This window comes from Crinia signifera, chromosome 8 (genome assembly GCF_055691185.1).
Source record: "Crinia signifera chromosome 8, ASM5569118v1, whole genome shotgun sequence".
In the NCBI taxonomy this organism is placed as follows: Eukaryota; Metazoa; Chordata; class Amphibia; order Anura; family Myobatrachidae; genus Crinia; species Crinia signifera.
Window position 1 is genome coordinate 33,361,245 of NC_139224.1, and position 26,777 is coordinate 33,388,021.

Genomic DNA, 26,777 nt, shown 5'->3' on the forward strand with positions numbered 1-26,777 from the left:
TTGTCCAAAGTATCCCGGTCATCCTCGGCGACAAGGATGACGGACCGCCAGGCCTCTCCGTCTAAGGCATTAACCGCAAGTTGATGCTGGAGCTCTTCCGGCACCTGGTACATCTGGATGATCCCCTCCAGTCTCTTCTTCCAAACTCCCAGCGGCATATTCTGCCCATCGTACCGGGGCACTCTGGACAGGGCGGAGCCGAAGTTAAACTTTCGGCCCCCTTTCGGAGAAGTTTCCTCTGTCTCCGACATCCTGCCGACTACGCCAAATGTGAATTGATAGTAATTCACTTACGGTTAGTTGAGCTCCTCAACCGTCTAAGGTTCCGCAAAGGGTCCGCCCAAGGTATCCGACGAGGACCGGAATGTCACTAGAGGGGAAAGAGATACTTGTAACCACAGCCGGGCTGTATAGTAAGATGGGGTCACTAATGGACACCCACGGGTGGCTGTGAGCTTCGCCGGTTAGGCGAAAGTCATCATCGGCCAAAGGCCTCAGCCACCCTAACTTCACCTATTCGCACTTTGGCACGTAGGTGGTAGGTGTGACTCTCTCACGGGAGAGCCACAGACCGGCGCTCAGGGACGAACACACACACGGATGAAACTCACCTACGTAATTCCTTGTCACCTTGCTTGAGGATCCCGGCACCTGGGGAACAAGAACGAGAACAGCCTCCCTACAACCCTTCACTAACCTAATTAGGACTAACCTGTCCCTAACATAAAACGGGTAACTAGGCTGAACTTACAATAACATAACAACTGGTGCTATCCTCTAACTAACATCAAGTCAGACATTAAGATCATTAAGCAACAAACAAGAAAGTAATCAGATTATACTAAAACAGGTGTGTATGTAAGGTACTAACCTCTGTGATGTGCGGTGTGACCGGCCTAATGTAGTACACTCCTAGAACAGTCACAGATACCTGGGTAGACAGCCGTCTATCCCAGTTCAAGACCTCACCCTTCCCTTCTTGTACGATTAAATGAAATGCAAATGGCCGACAGGCTTAAGATGGCTGCCACCAGCCTGGTGGTAAGGCACAGGCAGGAGGCCTGGAGGTAGGGCACAGGCAGGAGGCCTGGAGGTAGGGCACAGGCAGGAGGCCTGGAGGTAGGGCACAGGCAGGAGGCCTGGAGGTAGGGCACAGGCAGGAGGCAGGGCACAGGCAGGAGGTAGGTGGTGGCCAACCAGGGCCACTTACCCGATCCGGTGGGAGAGGCTGCAGCAGGGGACTTCGTTAGCTCTTTTGTCTCCCCACTGCTGCAGCACTCTCCGGTCCTCAGCTTCAGTCTTCAGGCTGTTCGGTAGCCCCTGCTGCGGTGCTGGCTGTCCCTGGGTCTGCTGCCGCCGTCTCTGCCGCCGTCGTCTCCGCCGCCGTCTCCGCTGCTCTCTTTCCTGCTTCAGGAGCTCTTCCACGCTCCCTCTCCGCCGACGAACTGCGCTCCGCCGCTCCGCCGCGTCTGATATAAGACGCTGGGAGGAGGCGGAGCTATGACGCGGCGAACCCGGATTGGTTCGCCGCGTCCCTCTCTGATTGGCCGCCTTGTCGCAAGCACATATTGGCTCGCGCGAGGCACGCCATTTGAAGTACCGGCGGCTGATTGGAGGGACTTGAATCCTCCCGGACTCAAGCTCCTCCAGGCCGCGATCCCGCCGCCGACGACGCAATGGGGAACCAGCAGGAGGGAGACGGAGGTAAGCCTCCTCTGTCCCCTCCCCAGCACAGCCCCCCGCCGTCTGTCCCCTCACACATACATACCCAGCATGACGATAATATTGCAGCCACTGCTGTGTGGTCCCGGCCATCGGTCCAGCAATCCGGAGCAGCAGGGAGGGGGGCGGCACTGCAGCGCGCAGTACTCACCGCGTCACCAGGCTGGTCTCCTCGTCATGTGCTTGACTGACCGGCAGTCCCGGCACCCTGTCGGCCCTGCAAGATCCATTCCCGCCCGAGTCAGTCCCCGGGAAACATAAAGTGTGCGCGCGCGCTATTTGGGGCGGAGCATATTTGAGAAATGAGTCCCTAGTGTTCAAGACCGGGTAAAATAAAACCCTGACCCCCAGCCCAGCCCGCCCCTGGAATCTCTTATATTATATATTTGGCTACATGTGTCCATCATTGGCTACATGTGTCCGTGACCCAGCCCAGCATTCCGGACACAGTCTCCAGATGATTGACACATGTAGGCAAATATATGAGATATATGATAGGTTGTACTTTACAAGTGTGTGCTGCAGAGCTTCACTATAACCAGTGTGCTGGCTGGCTGTAAGGAGAATCTGTGCTGACTTGCACAGGGATTGTGGTTATAATTGGATTTATGGTTCACAGTGAATGTCTTCTGCGTAAACCACACTTTGGATAACAAGTGTTATCCAAAAAGGAAGTTAAAAGTTGTCTTGCATGGGCATTTTAAGTGTTTAACAAAATATCTGGGAGAGGACCTATGGATTAGTTCCTCTTCAAACTATACTGTTTTTTTCCACTCCCCATTTTAGCTACCAGCGAATTTAAAATCTGGTCGGTTCAGGAACCTTAAAGGGACCGGACTAGAATTTATATTTTGAAACATTCTACGGAGTCTATTTTTTTCCGCACCCCTGATGGATTTGACGAAACGCGTCAGGTACTGTGATGACTGCTATCTATGACTCTCCATGAACTATCAGTTGAATTAATGCTGCAAGACTGCATGTTTTAAAAATTTAAAATTGTCTGTATATTTTTATCAATTCATGTTGTCAATTGCCATCAAATTCTAAGGTGGTGGTGGTGATATATCAACGAGCGCACTTTATATTTTCTTTATATATATATATATATATATATATATATATATATATATATATATATATATATATATTTTTTTTATTATTATTATTTATATACATTTGGTCTACCTATAATACTTTAACTGACCCAGCATATACTGGGTCACCCTAGTGTACATCTCCATGCTTTGCTCTGCCCCTCTGGAAACCCCCTTCTGAAAATCCTGCGTTTGCCCCTGACACCCCCTTCCGTAAGTGGCTGCTTTGCGTGTATATTTTATTGTGTACGTTTGCAAAGGAATTAGTTACAAAATATTTGGCGCACGTGCAGTATAAAAATAGCGCATGCGCAGTATGAGAAATGATTCCCATGCTGTGAATTTGCAGCCATGCAGGCAGGTCTGAATCAGGCCCATAGTGTTTTGCTATCACAGGCAGGAATAGATCACTGGCTGTACTATATAAACCGCAGCAGTGAAAATAGGTTAATGCAGCACATTACATTCTTATGTAACAAAATAAAAAACCCCGTATGTTCTCATACATGGGTGTGGGTCAAAGGGTCGACACAATTAAGGTTGACAGTAAAAAGGTCGACCAGTATTGGTAAACAGTGAAAAAATGTAATGAAAAAAGTCGACATGCACTATGTCAATATGGTCAAAGGTTTGACACGAAAACGGTGGACATGAGTCTTTTATGTTCTTGGTGTCTGTAGACGTAGGGCAGCATGGACACCGTATCAGTATACCACACAAGGCTCGCGCACAGTCTCATGCTGCGCATGGCACATTATTATATCCCCCCTCCAGGTCCACTGGGATGGTGAAGTATGAACAAGTCCTATTATATATAAAAAAAAAAAAAAAACGGGAAAACGCATGTCGATCTTTTTCATGTCAACATTTTTGCTTGTGTCGACCTTTTGACCATGTGGCCATAATGCATGTCAAGCTTTTCCATGTGTCAACCTTTTTACTGATGATACTGTTGACCTAATGACCGCATCCCCTCATACATTATAACAATCATATAGTGGCAGTTTTTAACTGGTTATACCCCAATATACAGGCCAAACAGAGCCGGCGGAACCCGCTCAGCGAGGGATGCATAGCAGGGAGGCGCCGGCCAGCAGAGGTGCTCTCCCTGCTATGCACCCTGCTCCTGTCGGCTGCCGCTACCTGTGAGACGCTGATGAAGCACCCGGCAACATAAAGCACCCACGGGGAACGAAGCTGAGCGTCGGAGGAGGCAGGGGAAAGCTCTGGAGTTACTGCTAACTGCAGTACCGGCAGGAGCCACTAGATGCCCCCATCTCAGTGTGGAGCTCTGCACGAGAGAGATGCCCTGGGGCTGGGAACCTACAGAGGAGCTGGCTGAGTGAGTTTGATTCTGTCTCTGTCTCTCTGTCTCTCTCTCTGGGCGGTATTCAATGAGCCTGATTCGCCATGTTTTTATGGCGAATTTGTGCTGTTTGACTAAAACGGTGAATCACCCTATTAATGACCACATGGCGAATACATTTGAAGGTTTTTTTCGCCATGATTCACCGAGTAGCAATCGCTATCTTTTTATGGAGAAGTGGAATGTGAACTTTTAAAATAAAGTGTTTTGTTTTTTACATTTGGTGTAAAAAAATCAGGAATTTTATTCTGAGAGGGGGCATGCTATTTTTATTCATGTGCTGTAAGCACATGAATATATATTTAATTTAAAAAAAAATATATTTTTTTTTTATTTATTTTTACACAGCAGCCAGCAGGGGGCGCCGAAGCCGAGCCGCTCATTAGATATTCATATATTCACTGCACCCGATCGTTACGATCGGGTATAGTGAATATACCGGTCCCCTGCTGGCACCCCCGGGGGGCAGCCTGTGTTGCCTGGCAACCGGGGAGCCCACCTCCCCTCCACAAACGTTCTGGGGCAGGCAGAGAGACTTCCAGCTCTCTGCCTGCCACCTTCCACAGGCTCCCTGCGGCGTTCGCCGCAGGAGCTCATATTCGCCGGTCAGGGGCAGCGAGCCCCTGACTCGTTGAATTCGCCGGCTCCGGAACATGGCTAATGTGCAGTGAATCCTAAAAAGGATTTGCAGCACCTCGCAGGTATTCTCATTGAATACCGCCCTCTGTGTGTCTCTCTCTGTCTCTCTCTCTCTAAAATCTATCTATGTCTGTCTATCTGCCTAATATCTGTCTGTCTTTTTATTTATCTGAGGGTACTATAACAAAAAGAATCAAACGGGAAGAGGTACTCTAACAAATAAACTTGCCATCGGTAAGGAATCTGGCTATTCCTAACTGCAGTAACTCCTCCCCTGCTCCCTAATTGGCTATTTGCTGCAGCATCATAGCCCCCTTAACAAACACAACTTAAAGTGCAGGCATCTGGGATTCCTTCTGCAGTTTATGGCACCTCTAGCTTAATCAGCCCTCGGTTCTCTTAAACTTGCCATCGGTAATCCTTATGCCCCGCCACTTTAATAACTTATCTAAACTTAACTAACTTATACTAAAATAAAGAGACAGACACAAGTGCTGGCGTTTCAATATGAATGTCAAATTTATTATTGACAACTATTTATATATATTGATCTTATAAAAGAGGGTGGCGGCCCTAAAGAACGGTCATAGAGAAAAGAAGGGTAAGATGACATCACACCATTCACACAGCGTTGGTGTTCAACTCTCCCACGCAACCCACCCGTGCGGATGGTGCAGCCCATCCCCTGTCCAAGGGGCATGGGCTCGTGGCGTATCATTGAGGGGAGAGCGCACCCCACTATCCTCATATCAGCATTTGAACAAGGACCGTTCTTTACCGCCGCCAAGAAGGATAGAAAAATAGGGAGGGAGGGTGGGGAAATTCGGACCAGAGAGGCAGATCACCTGACCCTCTGGCTATTCCTAACTGCAGTAACTCCTCCCCTGCTCCCTAATTGGCTATTTGCTGCAGCATCATAGCCCCCTTAACAAACACAACTTAAAGTGCAGGCATCTGGGATTCCTTCAGCAGTTTATGGCACCTCTAGCTTAATCAGCCCTCGGTTCTCTTAAACTTGCCATCGGTAATCCTTATGCCCCGCCACTTTAATAACTTATCTAAACTTAACTAACTTATACTAAAATAAAGAGACAGACACAAGTGCTGGCGTTTCAATATGAATGTCAAATTTATTATTGACAACTATTTATATATATTGATCTTATAAAAGAGGGTGGCGGCCCTAAAGAACGGTCATAGAGAAAAGAAGGGTAAGATGACATCACACCATTCACACAGCGTTGGTGTTCAACTCTCCCACGCAACCCACCCGTGCGGATGGTGCAGCCCATCCCCTGTCCAAGGGGCATGGGCTCGTGGCGTATCATTGAGGGGAGAGCGCACCCCACTATCCTCATATCAGCATTTGAACAAGGACCGTTCTTTACCGCCACAAGCCAAGCCTTAGGCTGCAGCACCGCCACCCTAACGCTCAGCACTTCTACCTAACAACCATAACTTCAACTAAAAACCTCTAAACAGGTCGTCCAGGAATATCTCCATTCCTTCGGGACTTAAATGGACACCGTCCGGCCTATACAGGGAACCCCGCTTATAGACGATGGAGTCATGCCTGATGACACCACCGCTATTCGCCAACAGGTATCGCTGCACCGCAGCATTGACCTTTCTCCGTGCGCCATCCAAGCGGGGCCCTGACCTGGCTGTCCTCCAGACCCGCCTGGGGATCATGGAGGACCAGACCAGGCGGCAGCAGCGGAGCGTCTGGGCTATAATATGCAGGTCCCTGATAATAATTGACCGCAACTCTAAGGCAGTGCATCGGCCTAGATCGTTTCCGCCCAGGTGCAAAATTAGCACCTCAGGGACTCCAAAGTCCCGCACTGACCGTAGCAATAAGCCCTGCAACGCTCCCCAAAGCATGCCACGCACTCCCAACCATCGAACCATTCGAGCTTTTGCACGCATACCCCCACTCAAACTTTCACACGCTTTTGATGCCCAGTGGACAAACGAGTGTCCCATCACCCACACCGTCTTGACGTCCCTGCGACCTGCAAGATGTAAACAGGTTAGGACGCATGCCATCACATCTCGCCGCTCTCAACAAATCAAACACACTGGAGAGGGAGAGAAGAGAAAGGAACCGTAGCCGACCAGACCTTGAGGCACACTGCACAGAAAACCCCCGGAGTAAACTATCCAGGACGCCATGTAAAATTGTAATTCAGCCAAATTGTGCCCCCGGGGGAAAGTGGACCACCTCAAGACTCCCGCTAAAGTGAGACGAGTACTTATGCGTCCAGTCGGCTACAGTCAGGCAGTTGGACAGATAGACCAGGCCGAATGTATCTGCGGAATGCTGCCGAACGCCATTGACCCAGAGACTGTATCTCTGCGTCGGATTGACCGCCAGCAGCGGCAGATGTGGCCGCCCCAATCCGAAAAGAGTGTGTTCCAAACTCCCTCGGATCAAGGCCAAGCGAGACCAGGGCACGCCCCAAAACGTGGCAGAACTGGTATTTGGTCAATGAGGAACCATCCAAGTGCATTAGCCACGCCCCCGGGCAGTCGGGCCGCAACAGGGCGTAGGAGCTTGCCATCGCCACTGGGCATATCCCTTCCACCGGGCACGGCTGCAATGACAGCCATTGACCTCTCCCAGCCTGGTCCGTCTTGGAACGCCGGACCCGGCACCAAACCAAGTCGACCTGAATCACCACGTCCTCTATCGACAGAGGCGAAGGCCGCTGCCTTGACGGGGCTACCAGCTCGCCAACCCTGAAAGCTCCGTGGAAAGCCATAGCATATGCTAGGCGAAACAGCTGGACCTCATAATCGGAATGACCGATATCCCTCACCGCCCCCAATAAAGGAGGCAGCAGGGACACGTCTATGGGCCGCCTGCTATCCGGAGCCACAGGGCAAGCGCGGCGCCAGCCCCTCAAGGCTCTAGACACCACGAAAGACCGGCCGGGGTCCGATCTCCCATACAGCGATGAGAAGAACGACACACCGGCCAACAGCCGTCTCACGGCCGACACAGTCTGCCCCCTGGAGTACAAACTCCACACAAAAGCCGTCATGGCATCACTCGGGGCCTTACCTGCTTGGGATGCGGACAGTCTGAATTGTTCCCATTCCAGCCAGCCAGCTTGGTAACAACGCAGCGTCCTGGGGGCAATAGCCCGCATGGCTAGTTCCTCCATGCCTGCCTGATGACCTGCCAAACATAAGGAGGACAGAGCTCACCATTCAATTCGGCCCCTGGCGCCAGGGACCAAAACCTAGCCCAGTCACGTCTGGACAGGGCATCGGCAATCGAGTTGTCCACCCCTGGCACGTGCCTGGCAACAAAATGCAAGTTAATCTGCAAACATTTCAAAACAAGGCGGGCCAACAAACGTACTACCGGCAGCGAAGACGAGCTCTGCTTATTGATGGCCTGCACCACCCCCAGGTTATCACACCAGAAAGTGATGCAGGCATCGCGCAAGCGGTCACCCCAAAGTTCTAAGGCCACCACTATTGGGAACAGTTCCAGCAGTAGCATGTTCCTGGTGAGCCCTTCCTCCGCCCATTCGTCCGGCCATGTCGCAGCGCACCAGGATCCATGCAGGAACGCGCCGAAACCAATACCCCCCGCGGCATCGGTGTATAGCTGCAAATCCCTACTGTTACTTGCAGGGCTAGGCCACAACAGTACCCCGTTGAATTCGCGCAGGAAAACTTCCCACACTCTAAGGTCTCTCTTGAGCTCTGCGTTCAGGCGTACAAAGAACTGGGGCCTATTGGGGCCGGACATGGCGAGTTCTAGTTTTCGGCAGAAGACCCGGCCCATGGGGATAACCCGGCACGCGAAGTGGAACAGTCCCAGTAGGGACTGGAGCTGGCGCACCCTGAGCTTGCCAGAGGCCAGGGACTGGGAGATCGCCCCCCGCAGCCGTACAAGCTTATCGGAGGGCAACCTGCAGCACCCGGCCTGCGTGTCAATCTCAATACCCAGGAAAGACAGGCACGTAGTCGGCCCCTCTGTCTTGTCTGCCGCGATGGGGACTCCGAAGTAGCCAAACAGCTGTTGCATTGCGTTCAGGAGAGCCCCGCAACGTGGGGAATCAGCCGGGCCAACGCACAGGAAGTCGTCCAGATAATGGGCGACCCCTGTCTCGCCCGAGCTCTCCGTGACACACCAATGCAGGAAGCTGCTAAAGCATTCGAAGTAGGCGCAGGACACTGAACAGCCCATGGGCAAGCAACGATCCACGTAAAACCCGGAAGGCAGCTTGAACCCCATGAACCGAAAGGAGTCGGGGTGCAGGGGGAGTAATCTAAATGCTGACTCCACGTCCACCTTGGCCAGCAGCGCCCGCTTCCCAAAGCTGCGCACTATCGTCAAAGCCTCTTCAAAGGATTGGTATCGTACATGACACAACTCCGCCGGAATAGCGTCATTCACTGATAGCCCCCGGGGGGTGGGATAGGTGTTGTATCAGACGGAACTTGCCCTGCTCTTTCTTGGGCACCACCCCCACCGGGGACAGGACCAAATTCTGAACCGGGGGTTCAGGAAATGGGCCCACCATCCTCCCTAGGCTTACTTCCTTTGCCACCTTCTCTAGGACTACGTGGGGCATATCGATGGCAGATTTCAGGTTTCTAGGACACCCAGATGCCACCTCTCCACGGATGGGGAGACGGAATCCTTGCGAGAAACCTGTGGCCAGAAACTGTGCCTCCTCCCTGAGGGGGTACCGCTCCAGCCAAACGGCCAGGCGGTCACCCCTCACTGGAGAAGGAGCCTTACTGAGGAGGGGCTGGAGCCGGGGCTGCTCCGGCATTATTCCTGGCAGCCCCGCCTGCTTGCTTGGAGCGCGGGCAGTCCTTGACCGAGTGCCCTCCCCAGCACTTGGAGCATTGATGTTTAAATCTTCAGCGAGCACCCGCCGCGCATCCTGCCCCATTAAAAGCAAAGCATCTCCCAGCTGCCTGCCCTCCACCTGCGCCCCCGCGAAAGGACGAAGGGCCCCTGCGCGGGACTGCCGGCGCCGCCGGGGCCGCGGATGCAGCAGTCGCGGTGGTCGAAGCCGATGGCTTCTTACCCATCCAGACCTCGACATCCTTGGCCCCGAGAGCCATGATCTCGCAACCCGACTGCTTTCGCCGGAATTGCTCATCATAGGCCCGCCATACGCTCTCGCCATCATCCATGTACATGGCATGCATCATGTGAATGTACCTTATCACATTCATATGTTCCTGGGGCCTGGTTTCCAAATAGCAAGCCGCGAACATGAATAGTCCCACTTGCCACCTCTGGTACGTGCAATAAGCAGCCTCCCCTATGCCCCCTCTGCACGATAATCTTTCTCAGCTTGGGCAGTCATGGTGAAAAAGCTCACGTACTTGCCCTCCCTGATGCGGTCCCTGACGCTACGCCGCAGGCCTCTCAGCACCGCGGTATTTTCGCAATGTACTACCTGTCCCCTGGGGAACAGCGGGGAGCCTGAGTCACCGCTAGAGGACTGGGATCGCCTGCGGCGTCTCCCAGAACGGCGGTGCCTGCGTCTGGACCTATGACCCCCTTCCCCACCGGACGTCACTGATTCGGACCCCGATGACGAGGAGGTATGGGAACGTCTACGCCTGCGCTTTTTGTGTGTGCTAGAGGACCCACCTGGAACAGCTCCTGCTGCGGACGCTCCTGTGGACCCCGAAGGACCGGCCACCTCTGTCGGCCCTGCTGCCTCGACACCCGCCAGCCGTTGCGGTGTCACTGCTGGGCCCGGGACCGCGGAAGGAACGGAACCCGTTGCCGAGGGTGAAAAACCAAGGGCAGCCATCACGTGAGCAGCAGGCCCTCCGTCAGCCATACTACCAGCAGAAGGGATAGCGGGGGGAAGGGACCCCGGTCCTGTCCCGGTGGGTGGTGCAGGCAGCTGACCCGCCTGCGGTGTCAGCATAGCCACTAGCTGTCGCACCACAGCCATGTCAACAGCCGGTGAAGACGTCTGCGCAGGGGGAGGGGCTGGAGCAGCGATGTTAGACTCCACACCCTGTGATGGCCTATGGCCCTGTGGCAACAGGCGGGCCCTGCTGAGCCACCTTCTTCTAGCTCTCTGCAGGGGAGTCATGGGGGGCCCCGCCGGCAGGCGCCGTGGGGTTGCTGGTAGTGGAGCTGTACCTCCATCAAGCGCTACCCTGGGAATGGCAGGAGCTCCCTGCGCCCCCCTCCCCGCCGGTCTCCTGGATGCTGGAGGAGTGCGAGCACTCTGGGCCTGCTGGGGAACGCTGCGCGCTGCTGTAGCCCGGCTGCCATCTTGCCACACTGTGGGAGCGCCTATCGCGTGCCCTGCTGAACTCCCCCTCGACCTGGCGCCTCTCCTGGGACCCGCGCTGCCCCCAGGGGAGCCTCCGCTACCCCCGGCGGGCGCACTAACCACCCTGCGCGGTCGCGGCCTAACGCCGCGGGTGACCGCGTCATCAGCCGATGACGCGGCCCCCCTTGCGTCCCGCCGCGCACCCGGTCTCGCCGCCGCTCTGCCTCCCCGCCCAGCCGGCTCGCCGCCAGCCGGGGCAGGATCAGAGGGGGAGCCCTGATCCAGGTAACGGGCGGGTGGGTTGCGCGATCTACGTGGGTGCGGCATAACTAGGCCGTACTGCTGAGGAGCACGCTGCAGGGGCAGAGAAGGCTGTCAGAACCCCGGAAAAGAGCGAGATAGGGGAGAGAGAGGAGAGAGATATATAAAGAAAGAGGAGATGTGAGGATTATGAGGGATATAAGGAATTCAAGCAGAATCAAAGTAGTTGTACAGGAGGGGGTTCTGAACACACCTTACAGCCAGGAAATTCGGACCAGAGAGGCAGATCACCTGACCCTCTGGCTATTCCTAACTGCAGTAACTCCTCCCCTGCTCCCTAATTGGCTATTTGCTGCAGCATCATAGCCCCCTTAACAAACACAACTTAAAGTGCAGGCATCTGGGATTCCTTCAGCAGTTTATGGCACCTCTAGCTTAATCAGCCCTCGGTTCTCTTTGTCCCTTTATGGGCTATGTAAGGGAGGGCGCCAGACACCCTAGCACCGGCCCTGAGGCCATCATACGTAAAGAAAGACACAATATGTGACATTGTATAACGGACATTGAGATCACTTCTTAATTGATTTGGGATTATACAATTAATATTCGCTAAGCTGCAATTAAAGTGTCGCTAGTTAAAATACAGTCTCAAACAGGTCTTAGGTCGACATGTCATTAGGTCAACACAGACATTAGGTCGACATGGGGTTTGTCACTTTTTTTGTCGACCTAAGCCCATGTGTCAACCTTGGCTCATGTTGACCTTCAGTGGCCGACCCAATGCATGTCGGCCTTAGTGCTGTCGACCCTATGACCCATACTCGATGAAACACATAAACACAATACATACCCTTATAAGTGTGCCGACAAAAACGGTGATTGTAACCCATAAGGGGTATAGGTTATAGTGTCAACACTATGGTCGACCACTAGAGGTCGCCAGGGCTTAGTTCAACACATGAAATATTTTGACATGGCTAAAGCCGACCGAGTCTGAAGGTCGACACAAGCATTCGGTCGACAATAGGAAGGTCGACATGAGTTTTCATGTCTTTTTGTCCCCAATTTCAAAGTACCTATTGTATTCTGGCACCACGCCCTAGTGGCTGGTAGGGTATGAAATACTGACTGTCGCCACAAGTCGGCTAAACAAATAAGTGAAATCTCATGTCGACCTTTTCAACCTTCCCATTGTTGCTGGTGTATCGCTGTGTGCTGAGCGATTTGCGCTCAGCATGGACACCGTGTGCCCCGGACATTAGTCAAATCTACTGTACTTGCTGAAGGAAAGACACTGATACGTGTCTGGGATTGTTCATGTAATGTGTATTACAACAAGTGGGTCCATATACTGTAAGTGGCCACAAGAAACCGTATTAAAAATACATGAGGGATCATTGAGGCAGATGTATTACCCCATTCAGTGGTGTTTTTTCTTTTATGGAGCGCTCCCCACTGGAAGAGTTTTTTTCTGGGGAGCACTCCCTAAAAAAACCACTACCAACCCCCCCGGGCAGTGCTGCTGAACAGTCCATCAGCCACTGCCCGGCCCTGCCCCAGGCAACCCAGCTGTGTGCGGTGTGACGATACAAGGTTACACCGCACACAGCCAGGGGAGGGAGGCAGGGCCGGGCAGCAGGAGTCGGGCAGCCGCTAAAGCTGAGCGCGGCGCTGATCTCATCGCTCAACTCAGCGGCGCTGCCCAGTGGGAGGGATGCACTTCCAAGAGTTTTCCGGGTTTGCCAGTCTGTGCACTGGAGTGTATCCCCTGAAAATTCTCGGGAGTGCCACTGAAGGGGTTAAGCATGGTAAAGTGAAAAAGTGGTGAAAAAATGGAAGGTGACAATGCAGAAGCCAATCAGATGTGTTTGAAAAAATGAGAGGAGCTGATTGGTGCATTATCACCTTCCACTTTATCACTTTACCGGGCTTAATACATCTGCCCAACTGTTCCTTCTAAGCAATGCAAGGAAATGCCACTGATGATTCCATTGAATGCATACATACCTCCCAACATGACCCTCTCCAGGAGGGACACATTGCTCTGCTCCTGGACTTCCTTGTTCATTTATGATTGCCATCAACTGTTTTGAACAGGTAAATTGGTAAGAAAGGTGTTTCAATACAGGTGATAGTAATCACACATTAACAAGCATGTCCAGGACCAGAGCATTCTGTCCCTCCTGTAGGGTCATGTTGGGAGGTATGCCTAAACCCAGACAATTTAAATCCTAAATCCTTATTTTCTGTACTTTGATGATATCAGTAAATTACAACCAGTTATACTACATCATATGAAACTGAAACATAGGCTGAGTACACACTCATGCTGCTTTCCCACTGCCTACCCGGGTAAAGACCCGTTTTTTTTAAATGGGTCTTTACCCGGGTAAGAGCCACAAAGACCCTTTCCACTGCAGCTTTTAAACGGTAAATTACCGTTTAAAAGCAGTAAATGTCCCATTCACACTTACCCATGTAAACCACAAAGCAACACGTTTAAACTCTCTAATAAACCTTGCCTGTCATTAAAAACATCACATGCACCAATCATGTTCTTAACCTTTATTATTATTTCTAAATACCGTTTAAAACCCTTTCCCATTGCCAAAAAAACGGCTCATACACGGGTAAAACACTGCTTTTTACCCGGTTAACAAATACCGGTATTTGTTACCCGGGTAAAGCAACCTGGAGATTTCCCACTGCAGCTCTAGCCGTTTAAAAAGGCTAAAAAAACGGCATTTTGCCGTGTAAAGCCTGCAGTGGGAAAGGGGCATAAGCTATACAGGTCGAGTATCCCGTATCCGAATATCCGTTATCCGAATTATTCCGAAATACGGACATTCCAGAAAGTGAAAAAAAAAATTTTTTTTTGCTAAAAACTCACTGGGGACATTTGAAACAGCATCACTGGGGACATGATATGTAACTGGCACTATATATGTGCAAGACAATGATTGCTTGGCATTCAAAATCAGTACTGAGATAGTACACACATTTTATTTCACATTTTGAAACCTTGTTTTTTGAACAATTAAAATATATTTGTGTGTATTTTATGTGGTAATAAAATATATTTGTGTGTATATTATGTGTTTATACAGCATAAATGCAAGATACTTCAAAATACATCATTGAAATATTAAAATATTCCGAAATACGGAATAATCCGTTATCCAAAATTCTCCTGGTCCCGAGCATTTTGGATAAGGGATACTCAACCTGTATATGGTTAAAGATAAGCATGATATCGTTATTGTTACTGATATACAGTATATTGTGAGAATCGCTCAATGAGTACATTCTATATCGATAACGATGTGTGCTCCCCTGTTGTCTGTTAATGCCAGCACTGCCGATATAGTTAACAATATCAGCGGCGCTGTTGTTCGCCCAGTGTGTGCCCTGCTATATGTTATGTATAACAGCTTTTTATTTGTTAGTTCCCCAGTATAATAATTACCTTGTTTCTCATGTCTGTCTGCAGTCTGCAGAGTTCTGCTTCAATCTGCGTGGGTAAAGCAGCTGCTCCTACTGGATTTATAGGGAAAATTCCAAAACTAGTTTCATTTTCGCCCTCACTGATATAGAAATCAGCCCATTTCCAGGAAATCACAGAGAAGGGGTCCAAAGGTTTTAACAAAAATGTTGTTTTCACGCTATATTGTATAACATTCACTACATTGCTCTACTGTATATTATAAATTCTCCATAATAGTATTAATGATAATAATAATAATAATAATAATAATAAGAAGAATAGTAATACATACCACCCAGTTACAGAGGGACATTTCTGCTAATTGGCCACTGTCCTGCTGTCCCACAAGGACAGGGGTGACAGCTGGGGGAGGCAGTGATCGCTTATGAACAGAATAGCACATGTCAGAAAAACCAGCACCAGGCTCAAGGTCCGGCGCTGGTTCCCAAAATACGGGGGACAAAATGACTAGGGGTCCCCCGTATTTTAAGAACCAAGGCCCCGGAACCGGACTCTTCTGCCCTGGAGCCCCGGAGCCCGGACCCAGGATCCAGGGACCGACCTACGGGCTCAAGGTAGGTAAGTATCAGTGTGTGTGTGTTATGTATGTATTAAACTTTTATTTTACAGTGTGTCAGTGTGTTTTTGTTAACTATTTTTTGTACTGTAGAGCTACAAGTGCCAGCGGGCCCTTTAATGCCCCACATGCTGGGACTTGTGGTTCTCCAAGTCCCAGCATGCGGGGTAGGCTTGCTGGGACTCATAGTTCGCCAGTAGAAAACAATAGTTTTTATTCTTTTTTTACACAATCCATCAGCCCGATGCCCACCGCCCAGGGGCATCGAGGACAGCCCCGGACTATCAGCATGGGCTGGTAAGTCCTGGAGAGGGGGGACCCCTTCATTGGGGGGGTCCACACTTCCCCAGGACCCCTGCCCATGCTGACCAGCCAGGGGGTTAATGCTTTGGCCGCGGGAGCTTATATAATAAGTTTCCCCCGGCTGTGGCAGCCGCATTACCCTGCTGGCTGGTTGTGTCCGGTGCTGGTTCTTAAAATACGGGGGACCCCTAGTCATTTTGTCCCCCGTATTTTGGGAACCAGCGCCGGACCTTGAGCCTGGTGCTGGTTTTATAAAATCCAGGGAACCCCAACTTGATTGTTCCTTTGATTTTATGATACCAGCACCGGCTTTTTGAGCCCGGGGCTGGTTATGCTTAGGGGGGGGGACCGCACGCCGTTTAAAAAAAAAAAAAAATTTTAAACCAAAATCGCATATATGAAAATGCGCACATTTTCAGGACTGAAAATGCGCACATTTTCATGACTAAAAATCGACCGAAATCGCGGCAAATCGCATTTTTTGCCGCAAATTCGCATCTCATTACATATGCGAATTTGCGGCAAAAAATTCGATTTTTAAAGGTGCGATTTGGTGCGATTTTTTTTTAGTCTAAAAAATCCCACCCTATTACATTTCGCCCCATGTTTCATTGACTGCAATTGATTTGAACATAGGACAAATATCTCTGTGTAGATGATCCCCACTGGTTTTTCCATGGTCGACATATTATACCCAACTAAACCAATAAGACTGCGTCCCAGTAAGGGATGTATAAAAAGATACGCAAATTCTCCTTTTAAAAAATGTGAAAAAATAAAAAAATATATATATATTTATACAAAGTTTCACCCCCAAGATTAGTTCAAAAATACCAGAATAAATTGAAATACTCCTGTACATTTTATGTTTCTTTAGCTAGATTTTTTTCAGAATTTTTTCTTATTCATAAGAGGGCAGTGCCGAGTATGCACTGCGCCCATCTTCATTATAATAGATCTTTTTTTCTAAAAAATAAAAAAAAATTTTTTTTAAAAGTCGACACATATGTCGACAATAAAAAAATAATAAAATAACCAGATATAAACTTTAAATATTCTCTCTAACTATGTCCGATTAAAGCTCCACCTAAATATAGCCAGCCACTAACCTTCTAGTGATTTAATACTCATTAACATAATGTCATTTATCAGTGTGCGCGCTTAATGATATATAGTACACTTATATCAACGCTGGCTATTATAAACGATCCCCGGCTTTCCCCTCTCTTCCACTAGATCAATGATCTCCAGTGCATTAAAACTTTAATATCACCCGGAACCCGTTTTACGGGGTTTTGTGTCAAATTAAACATGCATGGACGGCTACAGCCGTGCGTTCCACTGATGCGTGTCAATAGCCGCTACTTCCGGTCCCGAACTTCCGGTAACGCCAGAAGTAGCAATGTCAGAGCGTGGATTCGGCTTCCACGTTCTGACAATCAGCTGTTAGAGGGGATAAATAGCCGGGCCCGGGCAGTGCTATTTAGCAGCAGCTCCAGGCACCATGGGTGTTTTTCTTCCCGATCTCCGTTGATTGCTAGTCTCTTTTTCTAAAAAGTAAGACTTTATTTTTTGACCTCTTGTTTTCATGTGAATGTTTCTGTAGATTAGCGCTGTTTTCAATTTTTCAATTGTTCATTGAATGCAATGTTATAATGTTATAGGCTCCTTGTGAAAGGTCCGTCTACCCAGGACCGAAACGTCGGGGCATATTCTATAACTACCTGTGACAATATGACTATATTGGATAGTTGAATAAAACAGCACAACCTTTGGATTTTACTTGACCTTTTGGACTCATTATTATTAGGCGAGTGCCTGACATTCCACACCTAAAGAGGTGTGGATACACCCCGGACTATATATATACAGTATATATGTCAGCCCGGCACTCAATATTGGAGAAAAAACGCACACTGTCACAAAATCATGGTTTGGGTGCAGGGTCACATATGAATTACTATAGGATATTCTTCACCAATAGGCAAAAAGAGATCCGCACACCTGTTGTAGAATTTTAAAGGTGTTTTCATTACGCAAAAAATCATGATAAAAAAAAGCACATGGCAACACATTGACAGAAAAATAGCAAAGTGGATTCAGGTATTACTTATCTAGTACTGCCCATCATATGGAGACCTGCGACGAGCCAAACATGTGCCCGACAGCCTGTTTCGGTGGATGCTCCACCTTCCTCAACGGCCCGTATGATGGGCAGTACTAGATAAGTAATGTCACTGCTGCTATAGTGCTGCTGGGATATGGAGCAGCTGCCCTCTGAGTTTCGTGGACCCCTGCAACCCCCCCTCCCATGATTCGCAATCCCCCTGCCACATTTCACGAACCCCCTTCTCGCGTTTCGCGGACCTTCCCACGATTCACGGACCCCCATTCCTGCAATTCACACCCCCTCCCTGCGAGAAGGGGGAATGACGTGCCACCCCCAGAAGGGAAGTATTTTTCATACCCCTTGCATGCTTCACTATAACCATATAAACCCATTTGCACACAATCTCCACTCACCCTCTTTCTATATATTAATGACTTGATACAGTAACTGCCTGTATTGTAATCTAGCTCAGCCAGTATTAACACTAAGGGTAACGGGACTGGAGTGGACAGATACGGCAGCCCAGCAGCACTGGAGTGGATGAACACTGGACAGATACAGCAGCCCAGCAGCATGGGAGTGGATGGACACTGGGCAGATACGGCAGCCCAGCAACACTGCAGTGGACACTGGACAGATACAGCAGCCCAGCAGCACTGGATTGGATGGACGCTGGACAGATATGGCAGCCCAACAGCATGGGAGTGGATGGACACTGGACAGATATGACAGCTCAGCATCACTGGAGTGGACATACACTGGACACATACGGCATCTCAGCAGCACTGGAGTGGACACTGGACAGATACGGCAGCTCAGCATCACTGGAGTGGATGGACACCAGTGGCGTAACAATAGCCCAGCAGACCCCGTGTTGGTGGAGAGGGTCTGAGAAAGTGTGGGAGCTGGGGGGGGTCTGTGTGGATATTGTTACCCACTGCCGACTGATGGAACCTGCCGCTGCCGCCTGCCACTGAAGTAACTGTCTGTGGTACTGGCTCTCCTGGCTCCTGCTGCCAATAAAAAGTGACACAAAATGGCTGCCCCCATACAGCAGACAGTTTTTGAGGATGCTAGAAGAGGCGGTGGCCTCCTCTAGCATCCTTAAAAATGGTCTGCTGTATGGGGGCAGCCTTTTTGTTAGGGTCACTTTTCATTAGCAGCAGGAGCTGAGTTTGAGGAGCACCGGGACCACAGACAAGACCGGCGGCGGACACTGCATGATTGCATAGGTGTAAGGCGTGGGGGGGGGGGGGGGGGGTGTGTTCAAATCTACTAGGGGGGGGGTTAACTCAACTTGGGGGGGGGGTGCAAATTTTAAAGTTACTCCACTGATAGACACTGGACAGATAAGGCAGCCCAGCAGCACTGAAGTGGATGGACACTGGACAGAAACAGCAGCACGGGTGTGGATGGATACTGGACAGATACTGCAGCTTTGAAGCACTGGAGTGGACATTGTACAGATACGGCATCAGGGGAGTGGATGGACACTGGATTAATATTTCAGCTTGAGTGGACAGATAGTTCAGCTCAGCCACTGGTGTTGAGTCAGCACAAACCTCTTAACCAGGCCAAAGCACAACTATAAACATGTAGAATATGACTTCTCCAATGTCGGGATGATTACAAATGGCCTTGATGTAGAATGGCACGAAACCAGAGCCAGTACTCCCTTGGATCCCGGAATATTGGTAAGCTCAGTTCTCGAAGAAATGAGCCAGCTCATGTATAATATTCAGGGCCGCCGAGAGGCAGGGGGGGGGGGGGGGGGTACATTTTACCTGGGCCCGGGCCTGCAAGGGGGGCCCGGGTCCCGACACACACACACACACACACACAAAAAAAAAACCTTAAAAGGGTGGCGTGGCCACGGGTCTGCGATTAGGCCACGCCCCGAATTTGCCTAAGCCTGTCAGCGATGGCTGTCCTGCTCCTGCTCCAAGTTCCTGGTTCAAAAGGTAATGCCGCACGCAATGCATGTCTATGGACAGGGGGAACAGACAAAAAGCATGTGTGTGTGTGTGTGTGTGTGTGTGTAACAGGCTGTGTATGTATGGATATATGTGTGTGTAACAGGCTGTGTGTGTGTGTGTGTAACAGGCTATGTATGTATGTATGTCTATATATGTGTGTGTGTGTGTGTGTGTGTGTGTAACAGGCTTTGTATATATATGTGTGTGTAACAGGCTATGTGTGTGTGTGTGTGTGTGTTACAGGCTATGTTCTGTATGTGTGAAGGAACAGGCAGTGTATGTATATATGTGTGTGTGTAACAGGCTATGTGTGTGTGTGTGTGTGTGTGTGTGTGTGTGTAACACAGGCTGTGTGTGTGTGTGTGTGTGTGTGTGTGTGTAACAGGCTATGTATGTATGTATATGTGTTTGTGTAACAGGCTATGTATGTATATGTGTTTGTGTAACAGGCTATGTATGTATATGTGTGTGTGTAACAGGCTTTGTATGTATGTATATATGTGTGTATGTGTGTAACAGGCTATGTATGTATATGTGTGTGTAACAGGCTATGTATGTATATATGTGTGTGTGTGACAGGCTATGTACTGTATGTGTGAATGAACAGGCTATGTGTGTGTGTGTGTGTGTGTGTGTGTGTGTGTAACAGGCTATGGCCCTCATTCAGGTTGGTTCGCTTCCCCGCACGTTCACACAGGGGAGCGATGTTGTGCATGTGCAGCCACTTTGTGTGAGCGGGTGTGGCAAATCGATTATTTGCCGCCCCGATCGCATGCAGCAGTGTGGACGGAAGCGTGGGGTGGTGGATATGGGTTGCGCCGATGGGAACTACCATGACGTGGGTGCCGGGGGAGGGCAGCTGATGTCACCGGATGTCAGCTGCCCGCCCTCTTCTCGTACAGGAGCGCCACAGATCTGTAGAGACTGACTTAGATCTGCAAGCGCTTGAGAAATCATTTGATGGTCGGCGACCGCACTGCCCTGCACACAAGCTGCAAATCGATGATGTAAAACATCCGTTCGCATGCGTGAAATCTGAGGTATTTAGATGACCCGCAAAGCTGCAAATTTTGCAGCTTTGTGGTCAATCAGAATGACCTCCAATGTGTGTGAAGGGAACAGGCTACATGGGGCCCATTTATGACGGATCATATATGGAATGCGATCTGGGTGGGACCATACTGCCCAGGATCACATGAGATTAAAGAGGTTTAATGGACACAATCCCCCCTCTCCCTCCAGGTGCACATACCGCTGGCCATCACAATGCAGCTGCTCTTGGCGCCGGATCTGTAGCTTTGGGGGACACAGCAGATACCCTCAGCTCAGCGATACTGCAAGTAGTGGCATCTGCTGCTTCTTGCCAGCAGGTTGAAAGAACTGTTGCCGCTTTCCCTGCTGCGTGTGTGAGCTTGGGATCCTTATACTCCAGAGGTGGCGCTTCAAATGGGGATGATCGTGCCAGCCACAGATCTTGGAGAGAGGAGCCGTGGGCTGGGCACCCCTGCGGTATGGCATAGGGGTCTGGGCAGCGCAGGGGGGCAGAGGGTCCCTGTGACGGATGGGCAGACAGCAGTGGGGTCCTTGCGGAGGATGGGAGCTATTACCTAGTTCCCATCCTCCGCAGGGACCCTGCCGCTATCTGCCCATCCGTGGCCATGACCCCTTACCCCATGGGCGCAACCCATATCCACCACCCCACGCTTCTGTCCACACTGCTGCATACGAACGGGGCGGCAAGTAATCGATTTGAATTTTGTGTAGCATAATGTGTAAGGGGCAAGTATAAGGGGTCTACTATTGTGTTGCATAAAGGGTATATGGTGTGGTACACACCCATATATCCTTTAATGGCCACACCTCTTTTCTGTTGCTCGCCACTCCAGGGGGGCCCCGTGACGCTGTTGTACCAGGGCCCAGGATTTCTCTTGGCAGCCCTGATAATATTTATATATAAATACATAAAGATGTAGACAAGTTCAGTGGTGACTACGCGTGCCTGGGATTTGTTTGGCATAGTACGTGCATATACTTGTACCCATAATTCATAGACTTTGGAGATGATTGGAGGTGCGATTAGTCACAGCCGGGATCAGCTAGTTGCATCCTCTATGTATGCTTCTGTATATTCAAATCACAGATAGACTAAGCCTAGCTACATTACATCTGTATGTGTGTCATTTGTTTAATTTACTGTGGCGGCCCCTTTATGTGGAACCTGGTTCAGCCGCAACATTTGCAGTTTTGCACCATATGACCCATGGTAAATCCGGCAAAGGGCAATTTCTGTTGAGCCTCTCTTTCATTGACTCCCCAAGCACATGCTCATGTATTTTGCTTAATGTTTACTCCAGCCCCGATGAGATGTTCTAAAAGATCATGTTCTTCTCAACATTGGATGTAATAAGGGGAACCTACCGCTTTGCTGCGGGTGTTGTCCAACGCATTTCATGCTTGATGCACTTAATCATGGATCCATGATTAAGTGATTAAGTGCATCAAGCACGAAACGCGTTGGAACAAGACCCGCAGCAAAGCCACAAGCCAGATCAAGTGCAGGACCCTCACCGGAAGTACGAGTGCCAAAACCGGAAGTAGCCGCACTGGATCCCCGGCGTGGAGAAGACGCTACATACTGACACTGTAATGTAAGGGACAGTTAGCACTCACCAGCCACTTATCGGTCTCCAGCATTTGCCATAAGACTTTGCCCAAAGGTCACAAAAGAGCTTAAACATTCAAGATGTATTTTTGTTTTTATAGTATTTTACTTGGTATTGCATACAGTATCTGTTCTTTTCACTTACTCTTTCTATCTATCTCCTTCCTTCTCCCCAGCACTTTGATTCTCTGCCATTTAAAATGCATTACACTCTGTTCTCTAGGTGCAGTATTTAAAACACTTGTTTATTGTCTATACTTGTGGCAGATTATTTTAAACATGAATTGGTCTGAAAAACAGTTTTGCATCCCCTATGCTGGGAACATGAAAGGGCTGCATTACAGCATATAGTTATGCCAAAGATAAGCCAATATATTAACAGTTAAATACATTGAAGTTTATTATGATGTAATAAACAAATACATCTAATGTTTAGAAAAATTAAATCAAGAACATTTATTCAAAAATAACAGGATAATCATGCTATGAGTGGTGTCCAGCAGTACATATATGCCAATCACTGTGTTAATTACTAGACAGAATTGATCAGCAAAACTTTATTTCCTTTTTATGTGCTTATTGACCCAATTTAATAATAGCTGACATCCATCACAATTGGAAAACCTGTTATTATTGAATCAATTGATTTTATTTTTTTAAACATTAGATATATTTGTTTATCACATCATAATACACTTCAACGTATTTAACTGTTAATATATTGGCTTATCTTTGGCATAATTATATGCATGTTCCCAGCATAGGGGATGCAAAACTGTTTTTCTGTCAATAAACAGAAGTGATATGTAAAATGATACTTTAGACAGTTTACACTGTTATGCTGGTTTCACACACTCCGGCTCCTGCCGGATGGCAAAATCCCGCACGGCATGGATTTTTCACTGTCTGGATCTGTCATCCTATTAAATTTCACCCAATATGTGCTATTGTCCTGTTATATAGAAGGTTGGTAGGATATTACCAGTGAAAAGGTAATGAGGCTTTTCTGTGAACTGTTCTATCACTACCTTCTGGCCCTTATTCAAACTGCAGAGCGCAGTACAAATTTGTTCTCAAAATGGGCAAAAAAAATGCTGCACTGCAGGTGGGCAGATGTAACATGTGCAGATAGAGTTAAATTTGGGTGGGGTGTGTTGAACCTGAAATCTAAATTGCAATGTAAAAATAATGCAGCCAGTATTTACCCTGCACATAAACAAAATAACTCACACAAATCTATCTCTCTCTGCATATGTTACATCTGCCCCACCTGCAGTGCAGTATTTTTTTGCCCATTTTGAGAACAAATTTGTACTGCGATCAGGTCTGATTAAGGGCCATTATGCAGTGTTATATTTCTCACACAGTGTCACTGAAATTCCATTTAGAGTATTTGTGCTTCTTCTATTATAAACACGTTTAGGAGAAAACACAAAATATTCACAATTGTGACCATGAAAATGGGTCAATTGTCAGGGATTTTTTCACGCACCAAAGTCAGTCACTTTGCTCTAGGACAAGCTCGTACTCTTTTACTATGCTAAAGTATGTTAATGAACCACTCTAAGACATCCTGACATAATTTTAACTAGATTGGAGCTTCTTCATAGGTTTCGTTATTTTCACCTAAAAAGCGAAACTTAAGGTCTCTTGCCAGAACAGAAGATGGTGACTCAGATCAAAATGCTTTTAGATGTCTCTTATTCAGGTCAAGTCACAACTTTTCCACACTAGCCGATTTTGAATATCTCAATTTCAATCTTTTCACTCTGCCCTAATATATATATATAAATATATATATATATATATATATATATACTTCCACAAGAGTAGCACTCCGACCATAGAATTACTTGAAGTGTTTAATATAAACCACAGCAACGTTTCGATGCTACAGCATCGTCCTCAGGCTGCTCATGCTGTATTATCGAAACGTTGCTGTGGTTTATATTAAACACTTCAAGTAATTCTATGGTCGGAGTGCTACTCTTGTGGAAGTATGTATGCTGGTAAAGCGAGTGGGCACCCGCCGAAGTAATTAACTACTTATTGGAGTGCCGGACCTTTAAGCCGATATATATATATATATATATATATATATATATATACACACACACAATATACACTAAACATCGGCAGTCACCTTTCCTAGTTTTGGGGTGCCCTATGGCTTGTGACCACATTGTTTAAATAGGAATTGTAGGGGCTCTGCACTCACTAAATTAACTGATAATAAATAGTGGAGATTTGGTTCATGGATTGATCAATGCATTTAAGCCTGCAGCCCCCTTCACGGGACCCCACCTTTCTGCAGGTCCTAACACTATAGCTCAAAATGGTTACAATAACATAGCTATCACATTGATGTTTGGGGTCCCGTGATATCAGTTAATTAGTGAGTGCAGAGCCCCTACAATTCCTATTTAAACAATATGGTCACAAGCCATAGGCACCCCAAAACTAGGAAAGGTGAGTGCCGATGTTTAGTGTATACCAGGAACCTGCTGTGTGGTCCAAGCTGTGCGTCACCTTTGATAGATGTACCTGCTGTGTATCTCCTGACGACGGTCCGGATGGGACTGAAACGCTAACGTTGAGTATATAACAATGCTCTGCTGCTTATGAATTTTCTAATACACAGCTGATTTTATCTGCATTTACAAAATTCCTGGAGAGTGCGTCCTTCTTTGTTTATATACATGAACTTTTCACCAGTTCTGGAAGACACCCTAGGAGCTGCTCCCTAGTTGGATGGAGTGCGATCCTATATTGTACTATATATATACACACACACACACACACACACACACACATGCTGGGGAGGAGCGCGGCACTCTCAGCTGAATAAATCACTCATACACTTGAGATTATTCAAGGCAACATTTCAATGCCTTTTAATAGGCATTTTCATCAGGCTTAACAGAATTATAGTAACAAACATATCTTTTATATCCACCCGAGTGCACCAAACTGACGCTGTGTAGCGCCAACCGCCGGATCGGGTCCCGGCGGGTGATGGCATTAACAACCGTCCCGTAGCGTGACAAACCCGTCACCATAACAACGCTGTAAACAAATAAACAAACATTTAAAAAGTGACAAATGTATAAACCTGCAGGAACTATTAACTATTACTATGGCCGCTGCTGTTGTCACCAATGTACAACTAACCAGCGGCAATACTAGATGGAATAAATGTACTAACAGGAGTCAGAATGCTGAACAGACAAACGGACAGGCTGCAGGAAAATGGCATAATGTACTAAATTAAATGACCTAAATGCTAGTTAGATGAGAAAAGATCATGCATTATTTGCGGGTAAGACAACTTATACCCAGGTTCTCATTGAGCCCTTTAGGAGAAATGGCATTTAACCGATAGATCCACTTTGTCTCACATTTTAACAATTTCAAACCTCTGTTACCACCCCTAATGTTAACAGGGACATGGTCTATCTTGCGATAGCGGAGCGATGGGAGGCTGTGTTTTTTGGCCAAAAAATGTTTGGGCACTGGGAGGTCGCATTTACCCCCTGCCAGTGCTGCCCGTATCGTGGATCTATGTGTAGTAATACATTCTTTGAATGACCTCTCGGTTTTACGATGTATGATAGTCCACACGGACATATCAATTGGTGTACTACATATCTAGATGCACACGACAGAGTGTGATGGATAGTAAATTTCGTACCCAGAAATTGGGTGGTCTCTGATAACACGCCATCAAGTGTGTATCAGATAACCCAATCTGATCCGCGCGTATGATGGGCCACAATTTTTTTGAGCGTTTGTTAACTGTAGAGCTGTCACTATTAAATTTAGTGACCCAAGGAAGAATGGGTGCTTTGGTCTCTTTAGTTGAAGGGGTCAGCAACTGCTCACTTATGAGTAGTGCTGCTCGCTGTCTAGCCTCCAAGAGTACGTACTTTGTACCCCCTTTCTAAAAATCTCTCAATCAGGATGTCAAGGGTCTGAAACTCTGCGTTTTATCCTGCCATCTGAGAATAAGGAAGGCCATTAATAAGACTAGTCGGGTGGGCACTAGAATGATGCAATAAATTATTCCTATCTGTTTCTTTTTGGAATAGGGAGGTGGAAAGAACACCCTTCTGTAAATGTATCGCCACATCTAAGAAGTGAATAAGATGCTGATAATAATTAATGGTAAATTTAACAGGGCTACCACCCTTGTTATGTACATAAACATGATTAATCAAATCAGCAATAGGCCTCAACCAGAAGATAAGCAAATTGTTTATATATCTTAGATAGAAGAAGATCCTGGCAGCAATCTCTGGATGG

At 48.2% G+C, this 26,777-nt stretch overlaps 1 protein-coding gene across 13 annotated transcripts in view; it reads right to left on the minus strand.

Annotated features, from left to right (window-relative positions):
• LOC146025912 (interferon-induced very large GTPase 1-like) overlaps positions 1–14,888 on the minus strand; it is a 226,550-nt gene extending 211,662 nt beyond the window's left edge. For 11 of the 13 annotated variants that reach the window (XM_083156100.1, XM_083156106.1, XM_083156098.1 and 8 more), the window contains exon 1: positions 13,371–13,448. In XM_083156100.1, coding sequence (XP_083012226.1) covers positions 13,371–13,403 — 33 coding nt within the window. In that variant the 5' untranslated portion in view covers positions 13,404–13,448. Of the gene's footprint in view, positions 1–13,370; positions 13,449–14,829 lie in introns of those variants that run through there. The other 2 variants (XM_083156102.1, XM_083156096.1) reach the window with 1 other exon arrangement.
• Positions 14,889–26,777: the final 11,889 nt, after the last annotated feature.